Here is a 22885-nt window from a genome sequence, read left to right on the forward strand (position 1 = left end):
AAAGGTAAAACAAAAACCAAGAAAATCCAATTGCTTTTGGGGAAAGCACCTTTGGAATAAGAGTTGTGTTCTTCTTTAGAAGAATGGCCATCACTTGATGAACCAAGTTCTTTCAAAATCCTTAAAGACAACATGTATTCATACACATACACACACATACACACATAGTAATTTTCTCACATTGGCTACAAAGAGCTCCACACCACATTTTTAGGCACTTTTTATTGTCAAAAATTGTTTGTCTTTTTATATATATAAACCATTTCATCAATATCTTTCAACAAGAATATCGCTGTTTGCTTGATCATTTGCATAGGATATGTCACCATACCAAAAAAAAAAAAAAAAAAAAATAAGGAGAGGGAAGAAAAAAGAGAGGTCTTGAAAGGAAGCAGCAAAACAGCAACCAATATGCTCGAGTTTCTGTAGGTTTTTTTTTTTTCAGGATTAAACTTTTGAAGCCTTACAAAAAATATGTACATCATCTATTTACAATTTAGAGGAACGCTTAAAAAAAAACCTATAACAAACCATTTTTTTTTAATTTATCAAGTCTATGGAAAATTGTTTCCTAAAAAATTTCTACCATATACCACAAAAATAAATAAAAGATGCAAACACTAGTTTGAACAAAGTTTTGCTGTGAGCTTTTTTCTTTTTTTGGCATGTCAGTTATTTAATTTTCTTTTTTTTTTTTTACCCTTTGGTTGATAGCATGGTATTACAGTTTAATAACTGTGGTCCAAAATATCCATCTATACCCATGCGATGACTTTTGAGAACTGTACAGGTTACAACCTGCTCTGTCTTCACCCACTGTACCACAGCTATGCCTAAAAGAAGGAATCCTATTCCTTAGACTGAACCTGGGAACAAAGAGTGGATCAGCTCTCAAGATCTTTCAATCCTAAGAAACTATAGCTGAAATTCTATACATATTCCCTAAGAAGACTTGAGTCAAGATAAACAAGATAGCAAGAGCTAGCAAGAGCAACAGCACTTAGACTTATATACCGCTTCACAGTGCTTTATAGCCCTCTTTAAGCAGTATACAGAATCAACATATTGCCGCCCCAACAATTTGGGTCCTCATTTTACCAACCATGGAAGGATAGAAGGTTGAATCAACCATCAGCCGGTGAGAATTGAACTGCTGGCAGTCGGCAGAATTAGCCTGCAATACTGCATTCTAATCACTGTGCCATCACAGATAAAAAGACTGGGTTACACCAGAGTTAACAAATTAGCAAGACTGAAGCCGTGTTCACGACCGCTCTGTTTATAGGAGACACTAAGCCAAAATAAAAGACCTAGGTTCACACAAGCCATGTATCTTTGGTTTTGGCTTAGCCATTCTCTTTTATAATATGGTTGGGAATATTCTACTAACACAGGCTGAGTGTTCTTCTATTGTCTTCTGATCTGGGACAGCTTGTTCATCAAACATCAGGACGGGGAAAAATTAGTACATAAGGAGTCTGGATCCTAAGCATCCTTTCATAGGATCCACCTGAATTGCTTATTTATGCTGCAAAACATTTAGCAATATTGTGCAGATGGACCCTCTCACTTTCCACTCTTCATCCTATAGTAGGAATCAAACATTTGGGCCAACAAAGGGTAAAGCTTAAAAACTGAGGGTTTCTAACTCTTTCTGAAGAAATCTGAAAAAAGTATCAAACGATTATGAAAACGATGTAATAATCATGCAGATTAGTGCTAACTTTTTTCCATGAAACATAGGAATTTTGGCTCTTCTTCAGGAAGGTCACAGCAATGTGACTCAAGAGGGTTGGACAACACTTTGTCAAATAACTTTAACCTCAAAACATCTTCCAGAATGAAATTTGGTGGTGGTGGTTGTTTTTAAAGAGAAGAGCAGGGCTTCCTCAGAAGCTGAGGAATGAGTGAAAAATGCAAAACATTTGAAAACCACAATCCCATCTTATCTTGTGGATTTTGTCCACAGAAAAGAGCCCCAATGTTCCACTCAAAATGTTCAACACGGCCTGAAGTGCAACTCAAAACTTAGAAATCAGCCCCTCTTGATTGTCCTCTCTCAAAACTTGCCTGCCGTTCTGCAGGTGCACACCGGCCTGTCAGGGTGGTGAACCTCAAAAGAGTTTACAGAACTGAACTAAGATTCCCCACATCTTTTGGGAATGAGTCTTCAAGACAAAGAATTTGACACATTCTCCTGCTTTTTTTTTTTTTTAAATGCTCTTTAGAACCTTGCTCCTTTGAAGGCTACTCTGTTAGGCACAGTGTCCACAGGTAATACTCACTGGCCAAATAACTGACCTGGACTGAATGATAAAAAGATAATTTTTAAAATAAAACAACAGAAAACAGCCATGAAGGATTTGTTATCCTTTCTACACACTCTACCTGGGGAGAAAGCTAGTTAACTCACAGCTCTAGATCATCATGTCAGTGGTTCTTGGCTTAATATAATAACAAAACCCCAAAACTAATTAAAAACAATACTGCTTGCCATGGATAGTGGTTGACCTACAAATCCTAGCTTGTTATGTCAGGATAGCTTATTCCTGGACTGGTTTAGTGTTTCACTTCTGTATATTAACTAAGAGAAGAAACTAAGCAATGTCCCATTAAGTTAGTGTTACTTTGCTGGACTACAGGATGGATTGAGGCTTGCTCCTAGCTTGTTCGACAAACCACAATTAAAACAAACCCTAAACCTTATGCAATAGATGAACATAGTTGATATGAGGAACCTGCGGAAGAATCCATTCAAGATTTACTTTTGTAAATCCAGGCTACAAAATAATTCTGTTTGCTCTTATTGGTTCCAGTCAGATAAATTAAATTTGGTGGCCCGTGGAAGTCCATGGGACTTAAGTTCTTAATAATCACAAGTATAACATGGAGCATATACAGAATTCTGCTCCTCTGAAGGCCGAAGGGCCAGGAACTGCTGGATGAACCAAACCTGTTCACTCCTTGCTCCATGAAGAAATGAACAGATTTACTTTTCAATAAATACACTGACTGATTCTCTCACCTAATTGGTAACTTGCATCTTAGAACAAGGACTGGGATTAAATCTCCAGTCAGCTCTTTGCTGGCAGCTGTTTCCTTTTCTGCCTCTGAAAAAGTTAGCAATAACCTGTGAATCTAATGCTATATTTAAGTTAGCATGAAAGGTACCATATATTTTAAATCAGCAGATTGTTGTGAAGCAAGGGAACAGGCAATTGCATCACCCTTGAAGGTAAGTAGTCAAACTGTACAGCACTTCCATTCCCTATGTTCAAATGCTGATGTTCTTTCATACTAAAGTTGGTTCGTCTCACTGTCTTGAAGTCTTTCCTGGTCTACAGATGGCATTTTTTTCAGCTTTCATAGGCCTTATGGGAACTGCAAGGGAGTATCTAAACAGGAGCGCCTTCGCAGAATGAAATGAAGATGCTTCAAGCAAGAATAATGGTGGAGCTGTCCAGGGCTCCCAGGTATAACCTGGGCAAAGCTGGCAACCTCTAGATGGCAGCCAAGAGTCGGAGTTCACCGCCACCTGGTGGTCATCTGGATTTCTGCAGGCCAGATCTGGTCACCCCAGAGTTGGATCTCTTGGCCCCTCTTTAGCTAAGAGACATTTTGCCATGTCAGGTCTTCCTTTGGTGTTACAATGCATTTGCACAGCAGTTATGTTCTCATTTTAATTACACTTCTTCCTCTAAAAATTACAGTACTTTTTATCTTGTGAAAAGCTGAGTCTCCCAGATTCAGCTAGGTATCTTCCAGAGACGAATGCGCAGACAATTTCAACATGTGTCTAACTGGACATTTGGGGGGGGGGTGTCACACTTTTGTTAACAAGATGCAGCAAAGTCTTATCACTATCAGCTGGCACAGTTCAGGTTGATTGGCTTTCTTTTCTAGTTTCCCAACCTCAATACAATCCAAAATATTTTCAAAGGTCTCTGGCACACACTGAACAGGGGTGAGCAAAATTCATGTGGTATTACACTAGTGTTTCATCAGCTTAGCCCTCTGATATTCTAAAATCATGTTCTAAATCCTTCTTTTTAAAGCAGTACTAAGTTTAGCTTATAGTAAAAGGTTTAACATTAGTCTCTTGTTATTTAAAGCATCTGACAGTTGCTGAATAGCTCGTGTTGTGGAAAACGGTTGTCCTTTTACACAACTGGGGGGAAATGGCGATTCTAAACTTTGAACACTCGGTGGATGTTAGACATGCCAGACTGAACTAGCCCAAGTCAGATGCCTGACACTTATCCTAACCAATTTGTAGAAAAATCCTTTTGTGATAAAAAAAAAAAAACATTAAGAGCTGATTTGCATATTTACAAAATCTTTGTCATGGTAGACATGCAACATATGGAACATTTTGTTCTATGGCTATTTATGAATTTCATCTCTATATATTGAATCTCCACAAAAAATATATAAAATATAACAAGTATTAAAAACATCCAGTACACTTTTGACAGAAAATAAATTGTAGCTTGTCCTCTGGATTCATTTTGGCTGTCAGTTCAAATTAAATTAATTTAAAAAAAAAAACACTGTCTGATTCAGAGTGTTTTGGTCAGGATTTTAAAATTACAGATAAAACAGCTTTTCAAATATAATACTTAGATTTAGGGACCTGCTTCTTCTTGTGTTGTATTTTGGAAACATGAGTGAAGCCTAGGTATGCAATATATTACTTTATCTGCCTCACATCAATTAACTGCCAGATTATAATTGCAATTCGTGCAAAACTGGTGCACGAAATTCCCAAGGAATCAGGATCTCTTTGTCCAAAGGGATGAATCTCCCGTTGTCTTTGGGGGGGGGAGGAGTGTTTCATGGATAAAAAAAGCTGATTGGTCAGATGGCCCTACTCCCATATCATTGAATTAAGACCCAAGGTTTTCAGGATCAGAAGATAGAGAGCCAGTGAGGCCATCTATTCTTCCCTCTCTCCTCCCTTTGTGCAGATGAGCACAAGAACAGGAATGAGAGTCCTTGAACCAGAATTTAGAATTCATTATGGCGGAAGAAACCAGGATCTGAAAGCTCACCACCAAAAGTGCTTTAAAGCTGACTGACAGTCCTGGTTTCTTTGGCCACGCCAAACCACGGCTGCTGGGATAAATGGTCTTTTTTTTTTCTGTTCTTTCTACTTTCCCAGAGCAAGTGGGACAAGGAGAAAGAAAGAAGCTGTGAACCGCTGTAGTTTATTTATTTTTTTCATTCTATTTTATTCTGGCAAACATTTATGATTGAAACTGATGCGTGGACGTGCACAGCCATTATGACTTGCAGACCCATGGTGCTACTCCATCATGGGAGTGACCTAGGGTCACAAGACCAAATTGGAGAGCCCCTTTTTTGCCTACCCAACCACCCATCCAACCCCATCTGCAAAACATCATGACAGACAGCCCTGAGATGAAACTTGTAGGACTAAGTCCAAGATACAAAGAGTTAAGTCACAGGGCATTAAAGCAGTAAAACAATCCATGTCTCTCTGGACAGTGTCTTCCCTGTTTCCTCATAAATATACAAAATATACATTTCCAGTTTCTTCTAGCCTTATTATTATTATTTTTTTTCTGGTTCTAAAAAGGAGAGTTCGTACGCAGGCAAACCCTTGGCTATTTCTAATGGAAGGAGTGGGTAGTTGGGTTGCCCGTATGTTGCATAGGTGCCCACTGCATTATGAAGAGGCAGCTCAGTTCTGGTGGCGCTTCATGTGCAGGGCCAGGTGATCGGAGCGAGAGAAGCTGCGGCTGCAGACGGCGCACTGGAAGGGCTTGGCGCCCGTGTGCTTCCGGTAGTGGCGGGTCAACTCGTCTGAGCGAGCAAATCTCCAGTCACATCCTTCCCAAGTGCATTTGTATGGCTTCTCTCCTGAAAAGATCCAAAAGGCAGAAAAGTCAGTGAATATTACTGGGTCGACAGGCAAAATTCAAAACTAATTCACATTTTCATAGGAGAATTTCTTTAGGCTAATCATTGCCCCCTAGGGTCACGATGGCTCACATCGTTAGGACATTGGGTTGGACGTTAGCAAGCCCACGTTTGAGACCTAAGTGCTGCCATAGGGAGGGGTGAGCTCCTGTCCTTGACTCCAGCTCCTTGTGGGAACATGAAAGGAACCCCCAGATGGGCTTCCCCTGGGCAACTATGATATCTCCGGCTAATCCAGTGGTTCTCAACCTTTCTAATGCCGTGACCCTATAATACAGTTCCCCATGTTGTGGTGACCCCCAAGTGGGTGTGGCCACCAATAAGAGGGAGTAGGACAGCTAGGGAAAAGTGAAAAAAATGGCGGACAGCGTGGTTTGGCGACCCCCGTGAAATGGTCGTTCGACCCCAAATGGGGTCCCGAACCACAGGTTGAGAACCACTGGGCTAATCCTTTCAACCTAGAAGTGCTTTGTTGCTTCTGACACGATTACTATGCTGTTACTCCCTTATATACCAACCATGGCTTAGTATAGTAGATGAACTCAGTTCATCTACTATACTAAGCCATGGTTGATGGGCTATGCCACAATTGATTAGGTTCACATCACACACGAAGCCAATAACTGTGATTTATAAACTTTGGAGCTATGCATTAAGACAAACCACACTGTGGTTGAGCACATTCTGCATACCTGCCTCGTTGTATGTATCATGTAGAGCTGTCCAAAATCCCTTCCAATGGTGTTTCCCAAGAACAGAGGATATACCAGCACAGTTTCTACCTACCCACCAACTTCCAGACCGCCACATTAAATTCAATGAGGAACTACTACACCGTAGCTTTTTTCTACACAGCCTGAAACCTCTGACACCAAGTATGAGAAACCAGGATAAAGGAGACCTGGACTACTTAAGGACTGAAAAACCTTCTTCAGCAGTTCTGCCCACCTTCAGAGCTTCCGCTACTATGGACACATTGGTTCAGGTAACAGATTCATGATCAAGTGCAGACACCAGCAAACGTCTCTTAGAAGGCCAGAAATACTAAGATGGATCCTCGGGTGCTCTTCTTTACAAACAACTTCTTGTGAGAACACAACTGGCCAACTGGGGTACTGTCAGGGCATCAGTCTTTGATTTGGTAGCTTTTAGATTCCTCGGCAAACCCTATAGAAATTTGTCTCCAACCAATGGCCAAACACAATGGGTTTTATCATAAAGTCAATAAAACATGGGTCAATGGGCAGAGCAGAAAGAAATTACACTTAATGGATTCGGTTAAGGCTGAACTACATGTTCTCCCACCAAATTCCCTTTGGCACAACACTTGCCACAGCAGCCATCTTAGAAGATGCCTCAAAGTTCAGCCAAACCAAACTTCCTCTCCATATTGAATGTTATGTGGAGTCACAAAGGATATTCTACCCTTTCCATCCCAGATTTTCTTCAATGCTGCAAACATCATGGCAACCAAATGTGGACAATTCAACTAAGATTGAAAGATCTAGGAAGGCGGAATTCAAGGGGTGAACAGGCACAGAATCTCAAGCAATATTGAAAACAAAAGACATCCAGCAAAGGAAAGAATGTAAACACAACAGGTCACAACCTGGCTAAAACCCAAGTTAAAACAAGTTAAAACAGAGGAAATGTTAAGTCCATAAAAAGCAACGGGGCTTCAACCAGTTGTAATGTCCAACTTGTCTCACTGGTTCTCATGGGGTTTTCCACAACCAATGGCATCAGGATGGGGGCCTCTGGGTTTGCCATCTTCTGCCAGCTACACCCCTCTTTGCATCTGATCAAGGAAGCAAAGGAACTATGGATAGAACAGGGGATAAGGAGTTACAGCTGAGGGTCTATCTATCACGTACCATCTTCAGGATCTTCAACCTTTTCAATACCTGGATGAAACCAGCACGGAACACCATCATCCCTCCTCAAAAACCCAGATAAAAGACAGGTCCTTCTGCCACGATTGTCTATGGAGATTCTCAGTCATCCAGGATGTGATTGTCTCAAAGGTGTTTTTTGAAAACACAATTGGATTCATAAAGTCATGCCATGATTCTGTCGTGATCCATAGTCTTTTCCCATACAGCCAAGCCAGGAATTTGCAGGGGCCCTTTGCAATCCCAGCCCCTCCCCCCAGAAAAAACCAATTTCTTCTTATCCCTCTAAAATAGGGGTAAGAAACTATGGCCCCTTTATGACCTGTGTACCAACTCCAAGAATTCTGGGAGTTAAAATCCAGAGGTCATAAAAGCAGGGGTTCCCAACCGGGGGGGGGGGGTGCGAGACGATATTCCAGGAGGTGCAAAAACTTGGGTTTTCAAAATTATAGTGTTTATGCATAATTGGTTTGCCGTTATTTTGAACTTTTGTAAGGGGTGCGAGAATATATCAGAAGCGTTCTAGGGGTGCAGGGTATAGAAAAGATTGGGAACTGCTGTCATAAAGGGATCACAATTGCCTACCCCGTGCTTAGACAAACTTTTCAAATTATTATTATTTTGTCCATATGCATGAGATCCTTTGCATTTAAAAACAGCATTTCTGGAAACCATTGACCAGCACAACTAATTTATCGAATGTTACGCTCATTTGCAAAAATTAGGCTCCAGTTGTATCGGGCTGCTGGCATGTTTCTCCAGCACAACAGCTTCCAGGTGATCAACACCTGGAATTATCTGTGGCTTCAGCTGGCGCATGGGATACTTAACACCTTGGAAATTTTGACCACAGATTTATGTAACTGCCCAATATAGATTTAATTGCACGGCTTTACACAGTCAGTTTGGAACACACTGTCACAGATAGCTAAATATATGGGTATTTAATTTAGCAGCCTAAGTGGGATATTTTTAAACATACCTATAAAATTCATAACTATGTTTGTTGAAATGATGGAAGGGTATTCATAGAAACCAAAGACAGGGAATAAAATGTCTCTTCTGAAGAACGAAGGGCGCTGTTCAGTGTGACTCCAAAAAAAATTATGTTATTTATGTGGCCAAACTTCATTCACGTAAATCTACGCTCTCAGATCATTCCCCCAGTTTATGAAGTGCATTACAATAAAACCTGAACACACCCAAAACTCTTTTATCAGTTGCAACTGTCAACTGGAGCTGTTAGAGGGCTTTGAACTTGGACTTAGTTCTCAGGGGAAAAAAAATGCAGCTGGTGGTAAATCTTTCTAAGCTACGCCAGCAAGTAGGAAGTTTGAAGGAACTATTTCCTTGACAGGGAGAAAGAAAAAGGGCTAAATTGGAACCTGGCATACCGCCTGCTTTCCAAGCACAAGATTGGAACTCACAACTTACAAGCATTCCAGTATTTGAGAGGTTGACGCAAAGACACAACTTATTTTCCGAAGCACCAGAAGGCGAGACAAGAAACAATGGATGGAAACTAATCAAGGAGAGAAGCAAGCTGGAATAAAGGAGAAATTTCCTAACAGTGAGAACACTTAACCAGTGGAACGACTTGTCTTCAGAAGTTGTGGATACTTCATCACTCGAGGTTTTTAAGAAGAGTCAGGACAGCCACTTGTCTGAAATGGCATAGGGGGTTGGACTAGATGATCTCCAGGATCCTTTCCAGCTCAGTTCTGACTGAAAATCTACCGTCCACAGGTTAAAACTGCAGACACAGCCCAGGACTAATGCCCCCCACTACAGAGTTCAACGTGCGCAAAACCCTTTGTAATACGCCCACATCGTTCATCCGTGTTATCTAGCACAAACAGAAAAACAAGCTTTTGAAATTACAGGCAGGATTTCTCTGCACGCTTAATTTCAGAGCAAGAACAGGCAACATAGAGAGTTCCTGCCTTGCAGCATTTACAAAGGGAGGAAAGGTGGAGGAAAAGGGGGCTTCAAAGGTGCATTTCCAAGAGGACTTTCTTGTGGTTTATTTTTTTCTTCTCCCTTTGAAAACGTTTTGCTTCTCATCCAAGAAGCTTCTTCAGTTCCGAATTGAAAATGGATGAAAAGCAAAACATTTTCAAAGGAAAAGGAAAACAACAAGAAGTAAGTCCAGATGCCTTTTGGAAATGCACCTTTGAGACAACCATGACCTGGATGATTGACAATCTCTATAGATCAGTGATGGCGAACCTTTTAGAGACTGAGTGCCCAAACTGCAACCCAAAACCCACTTATGCATCGTCGGGTGCCAGGTGGGCGTGGCCCATTGGGTGGGCGTGGCCCATTGGGTGGGCGTGGCTGTGGTGGGAATGGCAGACTGGGCGGGACTAAAAAGTTCAATCAATCAATTCCAACTTTGCGAGATCTTTTTTTCCCCACAAGAAGTTGAAATTGACTGATTGAACCTTTTTTTTTTTTTTTTTGCACACGGCGGCGGAGGCCTAAAGCGAAAAGGTTTTATAAAACCCAGCTGAAGGCCTAGAACTGGGGCGACGGCGCGCGTGCCCACAGAGAGGGCTCTAAGTGCCGCCTCTGGCACTTGTGCCATAGTTCGCCACCATGGCCATAGATGCTTCAGGGAATGGAAATGACTAAATGCAGTGATGTTGTAACCAGACACAACCTGTGGGCATTTTCTCAGTAGTAAAGCCCATTCTCTTTCTACATCCCCATAAGCCAACTGGATAGAGAACAGTTCTGGAGAACACGGAACATAGACTAACAGAGTTGGAAGGGACCTTGGAGGTCTTCTAGTCCAACCCCCCGCTCAAGCAGGAGACCCTATACCATGTCAGACAAGTGACTGTCCAGTCTCTTCTTAAAAGCCTCCAGCAATGGGGCACCCACAAGTTCCGAAGGCAAGCCGTTCCACTGGTTAATTGTTCTCGCTGATAGGAAATTTCTAACTAAGTTTCTAGAAGAAACTTTATAGGAAAAAGGTCTTTATGAGGCACTGACCAGGATGTGACCAGTCAACTGCTATTGTCCTGGGCAACTCGGAAATCCGTGTTTCCTAAAAGTCTTTGGAAGAAGATGTGATAGGATCAGCCAAACAGCAAAAAGCCACCAGCACCTTGAGGAGCAACTGCATCAGCTCGGAAACACAAGCAGCAATCTTTAGCTCTGCATCTACAAGGAACTTAACATGGTTCCATGAAAGGGAGTTGTCGGGCGACGCACAAAAATGTGCCCCTTGGAATGGATCTGTTAATTCAGTTGCGGATGCGTGCCAACCCCCCCCCCCCACACACACACACTACACTTCACCTTAGGAAGATCTACTGTACAGCATCTACCTTTCCAGGAAGAAAGGTTTCCTAAAACTTGGGGCAGTAAAACACTGCTTTTTCTCGGAGGTTAGAAAGAAACATATAAGGAAAGGCTGCTGGAATTGGGTATGTCTAGTTTAATGAAGAGAAGGATGAGGGGGGACATGATAAGCGGTGTTCCAATATCTCAGGGGCTGCCCCAAAGAGGAGGGAGTCAAGCTATTCTCCAAAGCACCTGAAGGCAGGACAAGAAGCAATGGGTGAAAACTAATCAAAGAGAGAAGCAACCTAGAACTAAGGAGAAACTTTCTGACTGTTAGCACAATTAATCAGTGGAACAACCTGCCTCCAGAAGCTGTGAATGCTCCAACACCGGAAGTTTTTAAGAAGAGACTGGACAGCCATTCGTCCGAAATGGTATAGGGTTTCCTGCCTGAGCAGGGGGTTGGATTAGGTGACCTCCAAGGTCCCTTCCAACTTTATTGTTGTTGTTGTTGTTGTTATCTCCCTGGTTGAGATATTTATTGTCCTGGGGAAATTTCAGCTGAAATAAGAACTGAGTAAATCCAACTATTGCATGCAACCACCCAATAACACTAGGTGCTCCTTGATCTTTGCTTTCCTTCTGTTTTCAGTTTCTACTCCTTCCTAGTGTGGGAAGAATCCAGAGAAAGAAACATTTTGGGGAATATTAAAAAGGCAGAATATATTTCCCCAAAGGAATAATGGAGAAGATCTTAAAAAGACAGAAACCTCTCCCCCACACACACCAGCCAGAAAATTCAGCAGAAACCAGCTTTTAGAAATGCAGATGTAATAATCCATTCAGGAAGGTTGGGGCCAGGAAGCTAGAAGCCGACGAGATTAGGAAGACAAAAACCCCTAAAATCTACATATCCCACCCAAACTCTAAAAGACATGACCTTTGGAGACATAATAGGATTAACCCACCAATACCAAAAGGGCACACTCAGACTCAGGTCAAAATACATGACATAGGAAATACAAAGCTTCAAACAGGAACAGGAAACAACCTCAAGAGCCCCAGAAGGTATAAAAACCCATCACTCCCAGCAACAGGTGGTCAGCTTTCCCAGAGCCATGCTTCTGTCTGGCTTTGCTCTTCAATAAACTCCAACTTTCTTTCTAAAGCAGTCTCCATTTTGTTTATTCCCAGCTTGGACTGGAGCCTGATGAAGATTTTTCTTTCCACACTAACAAAGGTTTCTGGATGAAATCTGCGTAATGTTTTGGCCAATGGAGAAACACGGAACTGGTCTGTCGAAGTTTCTTTTCCTTAATATTCTGGCTACAAAGGCTTGCAATAAATGTATATATTTTCCTAGAGAGGGAGTGGAAAGGCTTTATGGCTTTATAATAAAATGTTGTTTAACCTTTGATACTGGAAACTCTTTTTTTAAAAGAAAGGCACAGACCAAAGCTGTACGAAAAAGAAAAAACAGTGGACATGGAAATGGGCTGGTCCCACAGCAAGAAGAATGGATGGCAGATGGACCAAGGCAGTCATAGAATGGATCCCGCTTGACAAAAGGCATCTATGAAAGAGACCTAAAACTAGGTGGATTGACGACATCAGCAAGTATTGTGTGCCCAATGGACAAAAGAAAGCTCAGGACTGTATTGTTGGAAAATGACGAAGAGGCCTTCATCCTGCAGTGGATAGACAATGGAGGAGAAAGAGGGGGGAGGGGAATAAGGAGAAGGAGAAGAAGCAGAAGAAGCAGAAGAAGCAGAAAAAGAAGCAGAAGCAGAAGAAGAAGAAGAAGAAGAAGAAGAAGAAGAAGAAGAAGAAGAAGAAGAAGAAGAAGAAGAAGAAGAAGAAGAAGAAGAAGAAGAAGAAGAAGAAGCAGAAGAAGAAGAAGAAGCCACTTATCTTGAACAACCATTCCCATTATCCCACAATATGATGTTCCTTTAGGCAAACAGGATTTTCTTACAAGGAGCTTCAAACTGATGGCTTTAACGGAAGGGCAGAAACGAAAACTCTTGAGATGAAGCAGAAAACCTATCTTGTTTGTATCTTTCTTGCCTTTCCGCATATTTTCCTGTCATTTGGTTCAGAAAAAAAAAAAAAAATATCTGGCACAAGTTCCAACACAAGAACTGCTTTTAAGTTATTTTAAAGCTCATTCCATTTATTTGCGACGCTCCGCTTTTTTAATGGGGCAGAGGAACTCCTGATTAACCACATATATTTGCTCAAAAAGCAAAGAGACACTGAATTCTTTATTCGGTTTCTACGGGCTGCCCAGTGCTGCAAGAGTGGCTTAACTTTAACGTTTGCATGAAATACAGAAGCTGCAAAGTTTTCAGAAAATAGTTGATTTTCCTCCAGAAATTGGAAAAATGAGGATCGAGAGGTCGCGGAACCCAAGAATGCAACTGGTCATCAAATGCAGCGTGCTGGAACATGATGTCTCGCGTTCAAAACAGATACTGCACTGTAAAAGGATTACTAAGAAGTTTTGAAGAACATGAGCGGGACCCTTCGGAGTTTGTTAAAATGTCAACACTGTTCAAATAAAACAGCATGGAGGAAGCTGGTACCAAATCCTGGCAAAGCAGAGAGGCTTCAAACCTTTCTTCCCGCGCCAGAAATATTATACACATCACTTCTGGGAAAACAGAACTGCTTTCCTTTTAAGTTCTGTTTCAACAGAACTTAAGTTTTTTTCATAACATTAATTGGATTTTCGCATCATCTTCGTCCAATCTCACCGATTTCAAATATTTGGTTAGGCTTGAGTCAATCAACGAATGTATTTCAAGCCCTTGACATCGCTCGTACACATCCCTGCTCGCATGCCGATTTATTTTTATTTTCCAAACGAACACTTCGAAAGCATGTGGAATACATTTAGGAATAACGGTTGGGTTGAAGACCAACATTTAGCTTGGAAGCAGTTTAGAACCGAAGAAGATAAGAAAAGGAAACTGGGAAGAAGAAAAAATAAGCTATCTTTACCGACTTCTACTTATTAAACAAATACCGGAGTTACTAATAACACAACTCCTTTTTTTTTGTTTTTAAAATGTATCCTTGGACGAAGAGTGCAGAACACTTCGCCTTGCGTGCAGGTCTTCCTTCGCCCAACAGTATTTAGCCCATAAATATCCCCCTTGGTGCTATGATACTGACTATGCTCGGTTTCAGCTTCTGCACCATGCCAAGGGAGACTAAAAATACGTTACATGCTTTGCCCTATAATTATACCATAATTTCGGCTAGGATGTTGTTTTATCAACAATGGATGTTGTCATGGGAGCTAGAAATCTCCAATTAAAAAAAGAAAGCTCCTCGCACAGAAATTCCAGCTTGATTATGATTGAGGGGATCTGCATAGTTTTGACCCCCTAAATGAGGAGTGAGGTGGGTGGGGAGGAGAGAGGCATTTGTTAGGAGTAGCCGGCTTGGGGGGCAATTTTGTCCTGAATGAATACTGGGCAGCAGAGAGAACCTGCTTCAAAGGTCGGCAGACACTGGATCTCGCCGAGCGCTCAGGAAAAGAGTCACTATAATTGGTTCTTGGCATGTTCGGGATGTGCAAGCCCGGTCGCGGAAAAATAAATCACCCGCTTTAGCAGAGGTGGGAGCTCCTGTATGGCCAGCCGCAAACAAGCCACTTTACGGATTAACGTCATGCATGACTGGGGAACAAGAAAAGCTGAGATTGGCTCCAAGTATGAGCAGAACTCCTGGGCAGATTCTGGTCTCAGCCAGGGGCAGAGAGGGAAGTGGAGCTGCTCCCTGGAAGAGAGACCATCAAGGAACACCCATTCTCAAGACCAGGCCCTTCTTCAAATCTTGCCACGAGGAAACTTTTCCTCCTCTTTGAAATGAGATCTCTTTCGTAGAATCCTGCAACCTTCCTTCCTTCCTCCTTTCCTTCCCTCCTTCCCTCCCTCCTTCCTTCCCTCCCTTCGTCCCCTTCCTCCCTACATCCCTCCCTCCCTTCCTTCCTCTCCTTCCCCTTCCCTTCCCTTCCCTCCTTCTTTTCTTCCTTTCCTTCCATCTTTTGCCATCAGAGGGGCCTGCTTAGTTCAAGGCTATGATCTCACAGAAGGAGAAAATATCCAGGGAGAGCCAGAATTTTCTAGCCAATATCCTCCAGGGACCTGGGAGCACCAATATAAGCAATGTTTGGACACCCTGGGAACTTTAATCTGCAGAGCTAGGAATGGTCCCAACTTGGGAAAATCTGATAGAGGCCATTACAGAGACAGGAGCCATTAAATAAAACCTGCCTATCTGCTTAAAATACAGAGAGAGGGGGGGACAGAGAGGGAGAAGGGGGGAGGGAGGGAGGGAGGGAGAGAGGGAAGGAGGGAGGAGAGAGAGGGAGAGAGAGGGGAGAAGGGAGAAAGAGGAGGGAGAGAGGGGAGGAGAGAAGAGGGGGGAGAGAAAGAGGGAGAGAGGGGGAGAAAGAGGGAGAGGGAGGGAGAGAGAGAGGGAGAGAGGGAGAAGAGAGAGGGGGAGAGAAGGGAGAGAGGGAGAGAGAGAGGGAGAGAGACAGGGAGAAAGAGGGAGAGAGAAAGGGAGAGAGAGAGGGAGAAAGAGGGAGAGAGAGATAGAGGAGGGGAAGAGAGAGGGAAGAAGAGGGAAAAAGAGGGAGAGGGAGAGAAGGGAGAGAGAGAGGGGGGAGAAAGAGAGGGAGAGAGAGGGGAGAGAGAGAGGGAGAAGAGAGAGGGGGAGAGGGAGGAGAGAGGGAGAGAGAGAGATGGGAAGAAAGAGGGAGAGAGAGAGGGAGAGAGAAAGAAAAAAAGAGAGAGAGAGAGGAGGGGAGAGAGGGAAGAGAGAGGAAGGAAAAGAGGGAAAAAGAGGGGGGGGAGAGAGAGGCCCTTCCCTTCAGACACTAAAACCTGCTGTCCAATTGGGCAACTGTGTTTGGCCCCAAACCCCTTGCTTCGGCTTCACTCCCGCACCTCAGGACCCGCTTCACTGACCCTGAGGGAACAGCCTCGCTGAACTGAAGCAAAAGAGTCTGAAAATCTGCGGCAGGATTGCCAGCCAAGCAATGTGTCAGTCTTTGGGAGCCATATTTCTGTGCCTTACAGCCCACCTTGCTTTTGGAAGAGGGAGCATTTTAAACCCCTGCAGCAACGGTGGGTTGTACAAAACTACAGTCCCCTGGCCTTCGGTCGCACCCTCTTCCGGCGGGCTGGCCTGGGCCTCAGACTGGCTTGCCATCTCCTCGCTGCCCACCACTAACAGAGAGCAAACTAAACCCCCTGCCTGATTTTCTCAGTCCCTTAGGGCAAACTGGATCACCATTATTGCTACAGCCAGGCTGTTAAAAGAAAAAGAGGGAACAGATTAAAATAGATCCCCAAACGCAGTTGTGTGTTTCCTGGGGGGGGGGAAGTTCAAGTTTAAAGCGAACACACTCCCAGGCACGGAAACAAACCCAAAATTTTACAAAGGTTTTATTCACCCAACGGAGTAACTACAGGTAGCCCCGCACGTACGACACAACAGAGCCCCAAATTTTTATGGCTAAGTGAGACCTTTGTGAAGTGAAATTTGCCCCAGTTTACGACCGTTCCTGCCACAATTGTTAAGTGAATCAAAATTAGTGACACGGTTGTTAAGTGAATCTGGATTCCCTGTTGATTTTGCTTGTCAAAAGGTGGCAAAAGGGGATCACACCACACACACACACACACACACACACACACACACCAGGACACCGCAACCGTCATAAACATGAGTCACGTGCCAAGCGGCCGAATTTGGATCATGTGACCCATGGGGATGCTGCAAGGGTCGTAAGTGTGAAAACCGGTCGTAACTCACTTTTTCCAGTGCCGTTGTTGACTTTGAACCAGGGGTCTTCAAACTTGGCCCTTTTATGACTTTGTGGACTTCAACTCCCAGAATTCCTCCTGAGGGCCACGTTTTGAAGACCCCTGCTTTGAACAGTCACTAAATGAACTGTCGTAAGTCGAGGACCACCTGTACAAGGTTGGCAGCTTTTATTTTACACTCTTTCTCTCACACAGTTGTGGCATTTTTTTTTCCCTCACAGAGTGGCGAAAGCTCTACTCTTCTACACAAGGAGGGAGAGCAATCCGCAATCGCCTGGGCTGCCCCTCACGCCCTCCTTTGGGCATCTTTTGAGAATCTGCAGATCCTTTTTGGGTTACGAGATTTGAAGAAAATCACTTTAGGATCTAGTCTGAGAGGACACACATTCGGGAAAGAGAGAGAAGTTCCCTTAGGATGGGCTCCAGCAAAAAGCCCGAAACTTTGGAAGACTAAGCCTTGGGTCCCTGTGACCCACTCAGATTGGATCCTGCAACCTTATCTTGGGGCATGCGCAGATAGTCCTCGACATACGACGACCACAATTGAGCCCAGGATTTAGGTTGCTAAGTGAGACGTTTGTTAAGCGAGTTTTGTCCCATTTGACGACTTTTCCTCGCCACGTTTATTAAGTGGATCACTGCAGTTGTTAAATTAATGACACGGTTGTTAAGTGAATCCGTCTTTCCCCCACTGACTTTGCTGGTCAGAAGTCTGCAAAAGGGGATCACAGGATTTCCCCCCCCCCCCGGGACGACAACTGCAGCCGTCATAAATGTGAGTCAGTTGTTAAGCATCCGAAGGTAAATCACGTGACCGTCGGGATGCTGCAACAGTCATAAGTGTGAAAAATAGTCATGTCATTTTTTTCCCAGTGACGTTGTAATGCTCACTAAATGAACTGTTGTAAGCCACGGATTACTCTGTATATTTGCCATCATTCGTCAATCACTTGGGGCATCTCGGCCACTAAACCCTCCAAGGCCTTCTTCATGAGTCCAGATTTACTTGTCACATTAGTAAAAAAAGAGAGAAAGAGCTAAGAAAAATATTTCTGCTGCCAGTGGCTTAGAGCAGAGATCCTCAATCTTTTGGGCATCAGGGACTGGTTCCGTGGAAAGAGGTTTTTCCGTGGACCGGAGAGTGAGTGGTTTTGTGTGCTGCCCACGTCGCGTGGATGGGGCTTTGCTTATTTGTGCGGCCCGGTTGCTAGCATCCACGGACTGGTACTGGTCCACTGATTGGAGATTGGGGACCCCTTGCTTAGAGATAAAAACTTACATTGGGCATTGAATCATTTTCTTCTAACCTTTTAGAGACCGAGTGCCCAAACTGCAACCCAAAACCATTTATGTATCGTCGGGTGCCAGGTGGGTGTGGCCCATTGGGTGGGCATGGTCCATTGGGTGGGCGTGGGCGGGGTGGTAACGCCAGACTGGGTGGGACTAAAAAGTTTAATCAAACAATTCTAACTTTGTGAGATTTTTTTTTTCCCGCGTGAAGTTGAAATTGATTGATTGAACCTTTTTTTTTTTTTTTTTTTTTGCATACGGCGGTGGAGGCCTAAAGCAAAAAGGGTTTATAAAACCCAGCGGAAGGCCTAGGACTGGGGCGAGGACGCGCGTGCCCACAGAGAGGGCTCTGCGTGCCACCTGTGGCACGCGTGCCATAGGTTCGCCACCACGGACCTATATTAACCAGAGAAATTCCTGTCTCCATCACCAGTCAGGCTATTAGGGGCCAAGCAGCCAGTGGTGGGATTCACATATGTGAACAACCGGTTCTCTGTGTGGATGCTGCTTCCAGAAATCCATCCTGGGCCTGGGCAACAACAACAAAAAAAACTATCGGTTCTGCCCGAAGTGGTGTGAACCAGCTGAATCCTACCACTGCACGCAGCCCACCAATGCAGTTACTAAGGGAGGGAGAAGCTCTTATCTAAAGCTCCTGGCGAGGATGTCAGCCTTGCTCAACCCAGCAGACCTGCAGGGTTTTTGCAACTTCAAAAAATGGGCTGTCCTCATGGAGAAGGGCCAAGCAGTCAAATCCTGGAAGTGATGTGACACAGAGTTAAACTGTTAATAGGCGCCAGGCATAGGACATAAGGAGGAAGCACTTTTATCAGGACCATCTGGTAAAGCCACTTTCACACCCATAAAAGCAAATAAAAACATTTACTACAGTTATTTGGCAACGGAGAGGGGAAAGGCAAAAGATGAGTGGATCAGGGAGCTTATTGCCACTTCCTCCTCTCCGCTGGAAGGGCTAGGAATGAGACTACGAGGGGCAGCGCACGTCCGGGGTGCAAAGCATAGCAACAGCAATAGCATTTAGGCTTATATACTGTCCCCCCACAACACTTTACAGCAGGGGTCCCCAACCTTGGCAACTTAAAGACTTGTGGACTTCAACTCCCAGAATTCCCCAGCCAGCATGGCTGGCTGGGGAATTCTGGGAGTTGAAGTCCACAAGTCTTAAAGTTGAAAAAGTTGGGGACCCCTGCTTTACAGCACCCTCTGGGTGGCTTACAATGTAGAAGTATTATTTTCGCATTGCCCCCCACAATCTGGGTCTTCATGTTACCGAAGGACGGAAGGCTGAGTCAACCTTGAGCCCCATCAGGATGGAACTCCAGACTGTGGGCAGAATTTTGCCTGCAAATACTACCCTTTAACCACTGAGCCACCATGGCTCCAGGACATGAGAGGAGTCCTCAAAACCTCCAGGACAGTGGTTCTCAACCTTTTTAATGCCGCGACCCCCCCCAACCGGTCGTAAGTCGAGGACTACTCAACCGGTCGTAAGTCGAGGACTACTCAACTGGTGCAGCACCATTTGCAGAATGGGACTTTTGGCGGGCTCAGCAGGGCAGAGACAGCCTGGACAATTCCTATGGGCTTTTGAAAGCCAATAGAATTAGACTCTATTCAAGAGAGTCTATCCTATTGGCTTTCAAAAGCCAATAGAATAAAAGGGAGTAGCACAGCTAAGGAAAAGGGGGGAAAAATGGCGGACTGCATTGTGTGGCGACCCCCGTGAAATGGTCGTTCGACCCCAAATGGGGTCCCGACCCACAGGTTGAGAACCACTGCTCCAGGACGTGACAGGAAGTCCTCAGGACTTCCAGGACGTGAAAAGGAGGTCCTCAGAGATCTTGGTGGAGCAGGACTCTCAGTTCCCGCGGTGCAGGCCTCGGATCCTACAAGCCAATGAAAAGTCATTTCCTGCTGCATTTAGCACTTGGACCATCCATGATTCCTGGAGAAGTCCTGCTGATAGCAGCAGCCAATCCCAGGAAGTGCCATAGGAGACTCATCTCTTTCCCCAAACAAGCCAAGGCAAAAGAGACCGTCTGTTTCTGTTTGTTTTTTGGGTTTTCTTTTTAAAGGGATCTGTCAGAAACCCACACCATCTGCCCTGCCTGTTACAAGCTCAGAATAGAGACAGAGGTTTTCATCTATTTGGGAAATGGTTACAAGCTCAGAATAGAGAGGGGGGGGTTTCCTTCTATTTGGGAAACGGTTCCACCACGGACCATTTTGGGACTTCAGATTCTAAAGATGGCCCTCCTACCCCTGGATTCCTTTTAGAGTTGTGGGCTGCTACGGGGCGCACAGAGGGTGAACAGATTTAACAACCGTGATTCTGTGCTGACGCTGTGTCCCCAGGGTGCTTTTCTAAAAGGCAACTGGACTTTCTTGTTGCTGTTGTCTTTCTTTGAAAATATTTCGCTTCTCCTCCAAGGAGCTCCTTCGATTCTCTTGGATGAGAAGCGAAACATTTTCAAAGGGAAAAAAAAAAAAAACCCAAGAAAATCCAGTTGACTTTAAAAAAAAAAAAAGCAGCTTTCGGACAAGCAGGAGCTGGATGATTGAGAATCTCGACAGACCAGGGGTGTCAAACTGCCAGCCCGCGGGCTGGTTGCATCATACGAAGACCGCGCCCAACGCAAAAAATGCCGCGATGCGTCACAACATGTCATGTGACTTGGCGAGTTTGATACCTATGCTATAGGCAGGGCTTTTTTTGTCATAGAACGCCCAGAACGGAGTTCCGGCACCTTTTTTGGATGGAACCTTGTAGGGTAGGCAAGGCGGGTTGTATGACGTGTGTGAGTTCTGGCACTTTTTTTTTTTTTTACAAAAAAAGCACTGGCTATAGGTACTTAGTGCTAAGGCTGAGCGGTGGACTGCAGGCTGCAATCAAAAAACACATTTAACTGACACAGCAGGTCCACAACATCACTCACAAAGTGATAACAGCAGTCATTTGGGAGGCATCATTAGCCATGTGGGGGGGGGTCCTTAATCAAATCATGCTTTAAGTCTAAGGCCACACTTGGAATACTGCATCCAGTTTTGGTCACCACGATGTAAAAAAGATGTCGAGACTCTAGAAAGAGTACAGAGAAGAGCAACAAAGATGATTAGGGGACTGGAGGCTAAAACATATAAGGAACGGTTGCTGGAATTGGGTATGTCTAGTTTAACGAAGAGAAGGACAAGGGGGGACATGATAGCCGTGTTCCAATATCTCAGGGGCTGCCATAAAGAAGAGGGAATTAAGCTATTTTCCAAAGCACCTGAAGGCAGGACAAGAAGCAACGGGTGGAAACTAATCAAGGAGAGAAGCAACCTAGAACTAAGGAGAAACTTCCTGACAGTTAGAAAAATTAACCAGTGGAACAACCTGCCTCCAGAAGCGGTGAATGCTCCAACACTGGAAGTTTTTAAGAAGAGACTGGACAGCCATTTGTCCAAAATGGTACAGGGTTTCCTGCCTGAGCAGGGGGTTGGACTGGATGACCAAGGTCCCTTCCACCTTTATTATTACCACTACTACTACTACTACTACTATTATTATTATTATTATTATTATTATTATTATTATTATTATTACTAGTAATATTATTGTTATTATTATTATTATTATTCTGTCTAATTTCAGAGGAATATTGCATACAGTCCAGCCAAGAGACTACAAAATAACACTCAGTTCAGCCTGTAAAATCTATCATGTTTCTTTTTCATTTCTTTGTCTAACAAAGATATGCAAGCCAAGCCAGGCCAACATTAATCTACTCTTGTGTCTGAAATGCCATCTTTGGTACAGCCATAGCATCCTGACTGCCTTTTTCACTTCTTAACTTTAACCAAGCTTGAATCTGGCAAAAGGTGTTGAAATTTAAAGACCCACTGATGGTTTAATACCCTTTGGCTGAAACTGACAACATTTGGATCTGAGTTGTTTTGTATCACTACATCGTTGCCTGCCATGTAACGACTCAAAGGAACACTTGTTTTCAAACAAAAGCTCATAAAATAAAGTTTCCCATTGCCAAAGTAAGCAAACCTTGGAAAAGGCGAGTTGCACACCAGAGCCAGATGTAAGCACACCAGCATCTGTCAGAAGGGGCTCTGTTTACAGCTAAGAGTCATCTTCCTTATCAGACATCAAATATCTCGAACTGAAGCTTCAATTCCCTTTGGGGCAGCAAGTGACATTCTTCCAGGAGATATATTGGGCACTTAATTAAAAAACAAAATTTTGTCAGTTGTAAGAACTGAAAAATGTTTCAGAGCTGGCACGATTGACTCTACATAAAGCCAACAACAGCAATGGTTAACTACTGAATCCTTGGCAGCCATTTCATCCCCAAGACAGAAAAGGATTGGCTACGCTTCCCGATCCTTTGCAAGGCACTCAAGAGCCTATTTCAACCAATCAGAATAGAGCTGGAAGGGACCTTGGAGGTCTTCTAGTCCAGCCCCCTGCTGAAGCAGGAAACCATCTACCATTTCAGACAAGTGACTGTCCAATCTCTTCTTTAAAACCTCCAGTGATGGAGCGCCCACAATGCCTGAAGGCAAGCTGTTCCACTAGTTAATTGTCCTCACTGTTAGCAAATTTCTCCTTAA

General features: G+C 43.8%; 1 protein-coding gene across 3 annotated transcripts in view; it reads right to left on the reverse strand.

Annotated features, from left to right (window-relative positions):
• Positions 1 to 207: 207 nt before the first annotated feature.
• The window catches only part of KLF5 (Kruppel like factor 5), a 38634-nt gene continuing 15956 nt past the window's right edge, over positions 208 to 22885 (reverse strand). For all 3 annotated transcript variants that reach the window (XM_039369719.1, XM_039369720.1, XM_039369721.1), the window contains exon 4: positions 208 to 5883. In XM_039369719.1, coding sequence (XP_039225653.1) covers positions 5705 to 5883 — 179 coding nt within the window. In that variant the 3' untranslated portion in view covers positions 208 to 5704. The remainder of the gene's footprint in view (positions 5884 to 22885) is intronic.

Source organism: Crotalus tigris, unplaced genomic scaffold (assembly GCF_016545835.1).
Source record: "Crotalus tigris isolate CLP2741 ecotype Arizona unplaced genomic scaffold, ASM1654583v1 scf7180000021207.738513, whole genome shotgun sequence".
Taxonomy (NCBI): domain Eukaryota; kingdom Metazoa; phylum Chordata; class Lepidosauria; order Squamata; family Viperidae; genus Crotalus; species Crotalus tigris.